This window comes from Metopolophium dirhodum, chromosome 4 (assembly GCF_019925205.1).
Source record: "Metopolophium dirhodum isolate CAU chromosome 4, ASM1992520v1, whole genome shotgun sequence".
NCBI lineage: Eukaryota > Metazoa > Arthropoda > Insecta > Hemiptera > Aphididae > Metopolophium > Metopolophium dirhodum.
The window spans coordinates 34,388,595-34,401,506 of record NC_083563.1 but is presented as its reverse complement, the minus strand read 5'-3'; the positions used below and the strand labels follow the sequence as shown (position 1 = coordinate 34,401,506).

General features: G+C 30.3%; 1 protein-coding gene across 1 annotated transcript in view; it reads left to right on the top strand.

The window, feature by feature from the left end:
• Positions 1-500: 500 nt before the first annotated feature.
• The window catches only part of LOC132943082 (AT-rich interactive domain-containing protein 3A-like), an 87,480-nt gene continuing 75,068 nt past the window's right edge, over positions 501-12,912 (top strand). Inside the window, exon 1 of the mRNA XM_061011882.1 lies at positions 501-1,214. Within this exon, the coding sequence (XP_060867865.1) occupies positions 1,212-1,214 (3 nt within the window). The 5' untranslated portion in view covers positions 501-1,211. The remainder of the gene's footprint in view (positions 1,215-12,912) is intronic.

Genomic DNA, 12,912 nt, shown 5'->3' with positions numbered 1-12,912 from the left:
TTCGAATACGGTATTTATTAAAGACATCTTTACTCTTCATGTTAGTAGTAACTATAGTACCTAGATTAATACTACATTATTGTCTTTATCATACGATTTCATGTATGCGTATAATAATATATATATATATATATATATAGGTACCTTCTATATGTATATATATATCGATGATGGCGTGTGCGTGTGTCAAGTATTATATTATACATATTATGTTAGGTACATAATATAATATATTATATGTATAGGTATGGTAGCTACGACAGAATTGTAAAAAAAAAAATAAATAAATAATTATAATAGTAATAAAACAGGAAGAAAGAACGTGAAAAAAAAAACGGATCGAGAGCGCGCGCGCTTGCGGGAGAAGGAAACTTCGCGCGGCGGGGGGGGGAGGGGCGTGGCCCTTGGCCAATGAGAAACGGCGGCCCGGCGGGCCCCCCCCCCCCACCCGGCACCGCGGGCGCGCGCGGTCGGCGAACACGCACATTCGCGAACAAACACGTCGCGCGCGCGCACACACGCACACAAACACCGTCCGCGGATTCGCACCGCAATAGTTATACCGACCGACCGACCGCCGCGAATTCCGTCGCAGACCGTCGTCGCACACGACGTCGTCGATCTTGGTAGTCGTATTTCAATCATACAATTATCGCATCGTTTCCACAGGTACTTATTATATCGTGAATGTATCTCGTTGTAGCTGCGCCGTGCGATTTTTTTGAATTTTTTTCGTTTTGAAAATTGTTTCATCTGTCTTGTGTTTTGTGTTTTTTTGAATTTTTTTTTTATCGAAATACGATCGATATCGCATAGACATAATACGCGATCATGTGTTACCGCCGACGAGCATCGTTCTTGTCGTGGTCGTCGCGGTCGTCGACGTCGCCGCCTTGCTCCGATCGCGCCACAATCGCCGTTTCCGGTCAACAATAATAGCATAACAATATACTATACTATAGAGGTACCTATAAATACCTGTAACGCGAAAAACATATACACGACAAGTGTACACCTCATGTACACATAATATATGGACCGCGTTTAGTACTCCGCCGAAGCCGGGATATCATCACATTATAACATAACATATAACGCCGCCCTTATAGTAGACCGGATGTGAATACTCATTCAAAATTGGCCGCGTCAAGCAGAACCCCGTCCGTGTAGCAGCCACCGGCGAGACCAACTCGTTGGACTCGCACAAGGATATGGTAAGCACTGAGCACTTACACATACTCTTCGTATACATACTATGCACATACATCTACTTCCTATATATAGATATATTATATATTATTATATCATGTATGTTCGTCTTTATTTTCACTATGATATACCTTACACTAACGCTATAGGTAAATCTGACCTGATAAAATTGTTCTGTCTATATTCATATTTTATTCCCGGATATGTAGTTGCTATGCATAGCAATAATATAATTGCTATAATGACGGTATTCTTCTATTTACATTATTTTAACTGTAATTTTATGGATGTCATGGTCATTTTTTTTAGCTCATTCATAATGCTTCCATATTATATTAGTGTTATATGGACAATTAAAAGTTTTTGAAATTTACTTGATACTGTATTATTTGCAAGAACATTTAAAATTGGAGCTGGAATTTGTGGTTCATCTCGAATTCTTGGAATAGTAAAAATTAATAATGAATAATTTAATTTATCACTTAAGCTATTGTTCTAATTGGAACAGAATGTATAATATAGAATTTTGACAAAAAAAGTGTATTAAATATTACTATATCAACTATCAAAGTAAAAAACACTGTGAATGCATTTATAATTCATTTGTATCATCTTGAAATTTCAAAATGTCCCAAACATAAATTTTTAGTCTATTAGGTATACTGTTTTGTTACTTGAAATTTAGGTACATATTTTTATTATATATATATATATATATATAATATTAAGCTTCTATAATAATATAATATATATAGTATTTGGATTTTAAATATATTATCATTTTGCAATCTTTTTATGTGGGTAGGTACTTTTTTATTTTTCTCATGCTCCATCCACATATTATGGTTCTACTCCACATTTTTTACCCCCCTCCCCTCCCCCCCACACCGTCTTTATATAAGATGAAGAGTGACGACTCTACTACGAAGTTAAGAAATTCGAATGGTCTGCATGTCGTGCAGATGTATCTCACCACATTTATGTTAGTTTTATTATCATATTAGTCATTAAGCGTATATTATATTTTATATTATAAAAGGTAAACGAAAAAGTCAGTCATCGATATTTTAAATTTTACATATAATTTTCTCTAAACGTTGCAGCAAACGCTAATCAATTATGTAGGTATGGATACCTACATATTAATCCATAAAATAACGTTGTTTCTTATAACTCAACTGATTCATATAACATATTGTCATATTAGTCCTTTGCTGATAACAAATTCGTTTTACTAATTATTAGAACATTCCGACGAGGTCTAGACTCGCATGTCTTGAGTCTATAAACTAATCTTGGTTTAATTTCCGACCATCATAAGTAGGTACCTATATACCTATTAGTAATTATTAATTATTACCTACCCATACATTCTATTATTTCATAATATATATACCTATATATTTTTTATGTGAATCTAATTTCTATATTATAATACCTTTAAATTTAAAATGACTGCAAAAGATATCAATACTTTAGGGTTGCACAATTATTCGAAGCTTAATAATTTTGTTGTGTATATCATTATACAGAGTATATAATATATTTGTCTTAACTTTTTGGTTTAGCCACCTATATATTCATAAATAATTAATAATTACATTTTGAACTAATTGGATTTGTGTGTAACCATTACTTAACCTTTGTAGAGCTAAGTAATATACCTACCCACCCGTTTCTAAATAAATCCAATTAGTATAGGTACAGTATATTAAATATATATATATATAGCCTACGTATATGGGATATGGCTATATTGGTAGTATATCGTACTACATAATTATATGTAGGTAGTCGTATATCTAAGTATATAACATTTAGCTCATAATAAAAATATTCTTACCTATTTTCTCTTAGACATCGGATATTAATTTAATTTATAAAAACCTTAACGATTGTGATAGTCCGTTAAATCAGGTATTTTGTACATAACTATGTATAGACAATTCCTTCAGAGACATTTTCGGATTTATATCCGTACATATTTTTTTAATTTATCCTGTGATTAATCTGGGACAGGCCAGATAATAACTATACGCGATTGGTTTTTTAGATTACAATAACATCACTAAAAAATATAACAAAATAAGAATAATTGTACTATCTTCAATAATATTATATAAAATATCTAATCGTAGGGGTGAATATCATAATATTGCAAATGCTATTGGGATGACAATATTATACGTGGAAATTGACTAAATTTTAAATTCTTCTAAAACCGCAGTTCGTACTTTAAAGTAGTTATACGATATTGATATTTACTAAAAATAAGTATAATTTTATATTCTCGCTATTTTTAAGTTCTAATGTTGACAATATTTTTTTAGTAATACAAAATATTATAATGGCTTATTAATTGTACGTGTAATGTGTTTTCATCAAAACATTATTATACATATATAAATTATATACATAACTATATCGCCTATAGGTTATAGGTGTATTCACTCATCATTATATACATAATAATGTCTAATGCTCACTCTAATGTCTTTACGTTTACTCTGCGACGACGGTGACAACATTAAGTACCTAAATTTTTTCAACGTTTTTTGTTAGTTCAACAATTTATACTGTTGTAAACGCCCTGTAATATAATTATTATCGTACACGTAGTGGGTTCATAAGATGTATTGTAAACTCTTGTGTAATTAATTTAATAAAATATAAAAGGCGTACCTAACATAATAGAAAGATAATAAAAACAAATTAATGGAAAAAATATTAAATGTATGTTTATTGTCTACCTACTGTTAACATTATAAAGATGATGCCGACGCTATGTACTTCGGTGACTGCAATATTTCTATATATTACACGGTCTTCACCCTTAAATATGTACCTACTCCCTACCATGTATGTATAACAATATTATGCACATAATATTATGTATAAATGTAATGCGTTTATCGTACAACCTTGCCGATCGGTCACCATTAATCGCGTCGTAATGGCGGTTTAATGACGATTATTGTGTTCATACTTTACACACAGGATATTATCTCTAATAACCCCTGCAGCCATTATGAATTGAAAGTTTATAAATGTGATATAATAAATAACATTATATTATTTAAATAAGTCGCACCTGTAATAATAATATCGATATTATTTCGTGTTGATTTCATAGGCATATAATATCTTAAGTATGTTTTAAATTTAGTTCGATACTGTACGCGCATATTGTATACTGCATGTGATTTCCGAATCGCTTAAGCCTGGACGAACGAACGAGAAACGATATGATTGACTAAACTGCAGATGTACAATATTATACCTATATATTATTACTCCGATTTATTATGGCGAGCGATTATATAAAAAATCACCGGATAGGGCGCAAAGAAATAATTGGAACGTGCCAGAAAAACGTCACTCTCTTTTGCCTTTGATAAGTTTGCCAATACGCGCAGTGATGCGTAGACACACAAATATATTATATAGGTATACATTATATAATATTATATATAGGTAAGTGGTACGTATTTTCCGGCGTGGCGTTTGTGTATAATATTATTACGCGATCTTTTTTTTTTAAAAAAAACATTTATAACTATAGGTACCTATTCTTGTATTATTTCTTGGTAGTCTGCACATTTTCAAAAAACAACGACACCTGAAATATAGTTGAGATGAAATATTGTGCTCATATAGTGTATACTATTATTGTAGGTAAGTACTACAATAATATAACATAATATCATCATTTAACTGTATATAGATACACGTTAAATTATGTGGATGTGTGCACTGGCAGTCGCTCATCTTTTCGAAGGAGCTTCAAGCATAATATTTTTAAAATACATTTGCGTATCATGCGTTATAATATTACTTTGATATTGTTAATATAAGCACCCGGGTAACCGTACACTAAAATCGTGTTAGGTAAAATCTATTGAAATATAGAGGGTGTTTCTTAAACATGGACGGAAGTTATTTGGATATAACTTACTTTATTAAGGAAGTTTTTTTTTTTACAAAAATATATTTATATATATATATATATATTAATCTCTTGTTTATATTATAATATATAAAATATACTCCGATTTAAGGGTGAGACACTATATCGGGCATATGTGCACCCTGGCAGCACTTTCCCGTGGTTATTTAATGCATTTTGAGTAGGTATACCTATACTTAAATGTGCACAAAAATGATGCTCGACATTAAGACGCACTATGATAACAGAATAGTTAAGTACATCAAATTTAATCTCGTGAACCGTTAAACATTCTCAAATCGAAAGAATACAACGGACCCTCACAACAAAAATAAAAATGGTGCTGACACGCAAAACAGGAAAAAAATACCCCTCATTTTAATTCCCTCCATGTTAATGAAACACCTTATATCATAATCCTTATAATTGATATATATAAAAAGCCGACGTTTTTAGTTATGCAATTGAACATTTTTTCGTAGAGTTGTTCGAGTTGCTTTAATTATAAACCTACCTACCCCTCCAGCTACCAAATATTTCTACGTCACCATATTTTTCCGTTTTGTAGCCAAATTCGATGCATTAATTTTGTATTGATATAGCAAACGAGTTCAAATTGTGTGTTCCCGATCGGTGCCCTATGCGTTTAGTATCCATGCATAGGTATAGGTATGTTATAAAAAAAAATTACACGCCGCAGTGTAATCGGGAGTGGGAAACCTCGCTTATCAATGAAATTTATTAGAAAAAAGTTATAAAATAATATAAATAAATGTGTAGATATAGTCAGTTAAATAATTGGATTATGAATACCTAGTAAACGGTTAAAACATCCGTTTATTACTCGAACGAAGTCGGGTAATAATTCAGCCATAGTATTACATAAACAGCGCACGGGCCGTTACTCGGACAATTATTATTATAATTTATAACCGATGCGGTAGCGTATAGTGATCATACATGTTTGATAGGGTGTGTTGCACAGTGATATGGTTCTGTATGCTGGCTCGTTTTATTGTATTTTTCAATTAATGTACTTATAATACGTACCAATGATAATTTTAAAAAAACTATTTCTATCCGATTTTTGTTTACCGGAATTTGGTATTTATATACACACGGACATAAGATGCAGCGGTGATATGATACAATTATTGTGTAATACACTATATAGCATGTCCCCAGTCACACCTCTCGTCATTCACCGTCCAGCACTCGGTGTAGGTACCTTGATAATAGTTATAACTGATGTATATAGATCACAGCATAAAGCTAGGGTGACGGATATGATAATATATATTATATTAGTATACAAAGCGTATTATAACATGTCCTTTTTTATCGTATGCGCAAACACAATAGTCAGGTTCGGTTTATATTGAGCGCCTACCTAATATACCTACATCGGCCAATATAATCCCGTAAAATTTATCACGCTGAAAAAGGCAAAAGAATCTCGGCGGCGTGAACAGACGCCCTCCACGTCCTTGACCATAACATAGGTATTATACGATATATATTATCGTACATGCATGTATATGATGCGCCTGTAACGGGTCCAAGGATTTTTCACGTTGTATAATATGATAATGTGGTGGATGTGCCGACGATTTATATTTATGTATGTATGTGTGTGTGTGTGCGTGTGTGTATTGACACTCGCTATGGACGTGTAATAAAAATCCCCAAAAAGTACACCGTTTTTTTAAAAGAGAAAAAATACCCGTACAAATCAAACGTTTGTTTAGTCCTGACGTATATATGATATAATATAATGTGTGTATAATATACATTGTATATATACTCATATTATTATTATTATTATTATTATTATTATTATAAGGGTGACCTAGCAGGTTCAAAGAAACCGAAGCCTTTTTAAAAAAAAAAAAAAAGGGGAAGTTTATAGACTCGGAGAAAAATAACATACAACATGTATAAAGAATAAGATATCACGATTCCTATTATATATATATTTTATTATTATTTGTGCGGCGCACGAACCGATAATAGCGGGTGGTATTTTTATTTGTACAAATGATTTCGTCCTTTTTATACGTGTTTGTGTGTGTGTGTGTGTGTTGACATTTTGACTCGAGAAAAATAACCCTTTTGACATCTTAAATCACACAAACTGCCGGTACCTATAATGCATGCACCTAATGCATCGTCGATTAAATAATGTGTTGACCTATTATGTTTTGACTGTCGGCGTTGTCTGATAAATACGTCATGACTATAACATCAATACACCTATAAAATATAATATAATGGAACAAAATAATGCATTACAATAACTTACAATAATAATAGGTAATAAAATCATATATATATATATATATATATTATTCTCTGTATATTATATTATGATACATATATGTATATTGTATATGTATATAGTGAGCGGAACGAACCAAAAAACGCGGATTATTCTACTATTATTTTGACGTGAATATTATTTTATTTCATAAAATGTATTATAATATAATATTGTCTGTATATACAGATGAACTGTATATTCATTTTTGACTAGGTAGGTACCAATAATTATTATGTTTCGTAAATTAGTTTTAATTTATATCAAAAACTGATATTGATTTCTAATGGCTGTGTTCGTGATGGCGTTCGTGCTTAGTATAATTTATGAAATAATGAAATCAAACGTGTATAGGTAAATATTATTTTATTGTTAATACAATATAATTATATGACATAACGTGCACATTGCACGACGTAAGTAAGTATAAGTAATATTATATACAAATAAAATTCATGGAAATAAAGATATTTCAAATAGAAGGGGTGATAAAGGTCGTTAACTTAAAATTAATAATTCTATAATAACTGTAGGTAATAATGTGATACAATATATTCGTGAATTTCCATTATAGAAAAAAAAAATGTTAATGCGTGTACAATTAAAGTAAAATTATATTTAAATTTATTTTTTAAGTAAAAACTAATTAGGTGTATTATTAGGTATAACGTGTAGTATAAAGTAAATGATGTTAATTTTAATTTTATAACCGCTTATAGGTCTATAGGTAGATTATGTCTATACATGCTCCACGTGCATCCTACATACAAATAGTAATTACGTACTATACTGGTATAAAAAATATACGTATTATTAATCTTAACGCTAAATTTGTACGGTTCTTATTTTTACTATCGTTCGGTAAACAGTTTAATACGAGAATAAGGTGTACCTACATGTTATTATATATTAGGTATGTACTATGTATGTACAATAATATAATATATTGAAATTGGTTTTACGAAAAAACGGCGGAATTGGCGCGTTTTTCTTGGAAACTACGTGTATAATGACGAAAAAGGAAGTTTGCTCAGAGAAGGTTTGGCAGTGCAGCGGTCGCGCGTGTCATTTTAAAATACGTCATAATGTATAGTTGTACACGTAGACACTGCATAATATTATATTACAATGAGAATTATTATTTTAATATATAATATTATAGTCGTTTCAGTATAGCGTGCGCTTGAGTAAACGACATTAGAAATCGATTGTGCAGATGTACAATAATATATTTCAGTGATCTATAGGTCTATTATATTATATTATACCCGCCTAATATACCTATGTGTATCTAATAATATTTTAATATTTGCACGTCAGACTCTTTGTAGCTACACATGAGTGATTCACCAAACAGTAGGTATCAACCAATTTTTTCATTTAATAGGACTACCTACGCCACACCACCCGTTATTTATCCATGAAAATGATTTTGCGGATAAACTTACGGATACAGTATTCAAATTCTACCATGTATGTAGAAGAAATGTTTCTATGCAGATATTTATTACTTAAGGACAATCCAAATAATTAATTTGTAAAGAATCATTTTTTATTGTTTTTTTCATTTACTAATTGATATTAAAAAAAAAATATTCTACTACACAGATACAGTTTTCTCCTTCGTAGTTTGACAATTAGGTAAATCGGCTGTGAATAATTTAGATACTCAGAATAGTTTTTCCCAAACGAAACCGATAATCTCATTACCACGCAACTATATATACCGTTGTTGGTACTGGCATAGGACCACTTTTAAAATACCTTAAATTCGTATATTATTTTAGATAGAAACATTTTAATTATTCACAAAATATCATTGGAACCTCTTATTATATTCAACCCTTAAATAGCAGTTGTGTAAATGACCTTTGAATATAAATCTATTTCAATTTTGGAATTTTTAAGTATATGTGTATAATGTACATTCACCTACAGTATATACCTATAGGTAGGTACTACAAATGGCCATTTCGAATTTTTGAATTGATATATTATTTAAAAAGTGTGTTTATGGAAACTTTTTTATGAGAACCATCCTTTGTTACTGTACACTGTTAAGCAGATGATTTTTTTCATTAAATCTATATACTGTTTAAGATTTAAATTAAAACTTTTTAAGTTATTAAACTGTAGGTATAATAGACAATAGTAGTTAAAAATGGTTTTACAAAAATATAAAATGGTATAGTATAATAACGTTTTATCTAGAATTCATTATATGGGGGGTACCCGTTCAATTTTGCAAATTGTATAATGCTTATATAGATTAATACTAATAAATAACTATAATTTTGAAATCACCATAGCCCCATATATTCCAAATCTATTATTATATTGACATATATTATTATCTTTAGTACACAAAATTAAAATAACTACTTGTTTGAATTTCAATATTAAACATCAACATCAAAAAGTTATCGACTTAAAAATGTATAGGAAAAAGAGTAATTTTCATTTATATAAGGCTTAAATGATATACAAAATAAAGTATTGGAAAATATAGTTCTTATACACCTTATAATATTATACTTCAAAATTCCAAAAATGAGAATTTTAATAAATTCTTTATTAAAAAAAAAATGGGGATACACCTGTATATCCATGGGTCCCATGTTATTACGATATTGAGATAAAATATATTGGTTATATATATTATTATGTTACAAGTAGGTATAATAAAAAACACCAATATATATGAATATAATAATAGTATTCGTGCAGTCCGTTGAATTTCACCCCACACGAAGCTGTTCTTCTGCCTCATCCATCTGCTTTTTCCACTATCATATCCCTTTTCCTATCCTCCCCCCAAACGACGATAAATGTTATCTATTCTTTTTCTCAAGTGATTCACCGCAAATTTGGCCTAGTTACTCCTGTGCTTGTAAATCTATGTATTGACGCTTATAACACGGGGCCCCGACCAGACTTATAATAATGATATATTATTATTTAAAACATGTATTTTATTCTATGAGCAGTGTGTCGTGTATAAATGTATCGTTTCGCCTGTCTGATTTCTTTTTGAGCGCAAGAAAAAAATTACAACGTCGCGTGCAGGTCAAAGACATACATTCGTGGCGTTTTTCTATAATAATAATTTATGATCGACTGTCCAATTTTAAACAGTTTCCCGTGATCTATATATTTTAGTTATTTTGTGAATTCTATAATCTTGGTTTTCTAATAGGTAGGAACAATAAATAGGTACTTTGATTATTATTAGAGCGGATCGCGAAATGATTCACACGCGATCTCAAATGCGGAATGACATTATATTACATCAAAGAGATAACTGCAGTATATATATATATACTTAAGTACCTACCTAAGGATAAATGTATAGGCTATGTGCATCCAAAATATTATACAAGATGCTAAGTTTTTATATTAATTAACTGATGAACTTTATCAGCACTAATATTTTTAAATCACGTTATTGTTGCGAGTACATAATAATACCTATATATTATATTATGCTTACATCATCACAAATAGCACAGGATACATTATAATAGAGAACTATTAATTTATGAACTGTGATTTAATTGTAATTTATGAATTTATGATCGTACATTTACACCACCACCACCACTGTCAATGTACTAAAGCAGGAAGGGGTGGTTCTCATTAAAAAAAAAAAAAAAAAAAAACTATACCTCTCGCCAATGGACACACTTTTAGTATCATAATATATAAAATCTAAGTGTTTGAAAACATAGTCTTAAAGTATTCGTAAGAATTTCAAAAGTTATTGAAATCAATTTGAACAGTTCAAGGCTAAAATGAGGATGAGCATGATTGGTGAATCACCCTATGTGTGTATAGTTAACGTGTATACATAAAAAATATACATAATTATGATTAACATATTATTATACTGAAATGATGACGTCGACGTCTCGTAATTATAACATACGATATCATAACTACTCGTATATAAATATATAATAAGTAATAATATTATAATAACATCCGATAACGACCTGCAGCAATCCCCTCCGAGCGTTGACAAGAAAAAAAAACGTTGACTACCGATATAAATAATTGCGGGATCATTAAATATATTACATGTAAGTTGGTACGGCATACACGGAATATATTTTCTCGTATACGATTATAATATGTGAATTTAATGTAAACGTGCACTCGTTTGGTACGATGTTATAAAATTATTATTATGATATATGTATATTATACTGTTGTAAGTATAAGCTGCAATAGGCGGATATTGAGGGAGACCTGTTTCAATCCCTCCTCCTCCCACACCGTTATAAGTCCTTAGGAATTTACAAAGTCCCTTCTCCTTGGTTCACTATGTGTGTGAATAAGCGTGTTATCAATGAATCGAGCTTCTGCAGTATACCGCGCAGACGCGACAACAATATAATAAATATCCTCAAAACAATAGCTGGCGTATATTGTATTCAATTGTGGTTATTTCCGAAATGTTTAACAATGTAAAATAATATACTTGTTTTTGCTTTATTTTAGAGTGTAAAATATTATATATTATAGCACACGCCACGTAAGAACCGTGCAGTCCACGTCCACCCACTATGCGATGGAATCTTTTCTTTCGATAAATGTTATTGCAATAAAATAGTGAACATTAGACTAATTTATTGTTAGACAACAAGAAGTTTTCAAGATTTGAGCATATTTTAAGTATAAAAGGTTGATTCATCAAACATGCTCACCCCCTTTTTTTCAATAATGCAGTTATTCAAAATCTGATTTTTAAATATACTTTAAGACCATATTTTACAATTTTTGAGATTTTATGTACTACTCAGTATCTTATGGAGATACAAACTTCCGTTTTTTTTCAAATGAGAACACCCTTTTTAACTATAAATTATATTGTGGATAATTTTTCTGAAATTGTTGACGTATCAGAATCAAAATTCTTACGGATAGTTTTTGAGTTATTCAACTTTGTGTTATAAGGATAAACGGTCCATGGTAATGAGTTTATAAGATATGGAGGCCATAAAGATTTGAAAACTGTATAGTCATTAATATTAATCCACTAATATTAATAATTTGTAAAAATGGCATGCAAAATGGGTGGGGGGTGAAAAAAACGATTTTGATTCTCCGCAGGACACTCCTTAGTAGTACAAAAAATAAAAGAATTTAAAAATATGATATTATGGTCTATGAGTATATTCTAACGCTCTATCAAATGTCATAAATTCATAATATACAAGGCATTTCGTTAATCGTTGTATACATAATAGTTATTATATTATATAGGTACATAGTGATTATGTTGTCGTATGCGAGATCCAATATCCAAGAAATGCGAGGAATCAAAATTGCATTTATTTCTATATTTAAGCACAGTCTTCCATATTATAGACAATTTTCTCAATGTAGGTATATATCAATATATATTTTTTTGTTAAAATTAAATAAAAAATAAAATAAT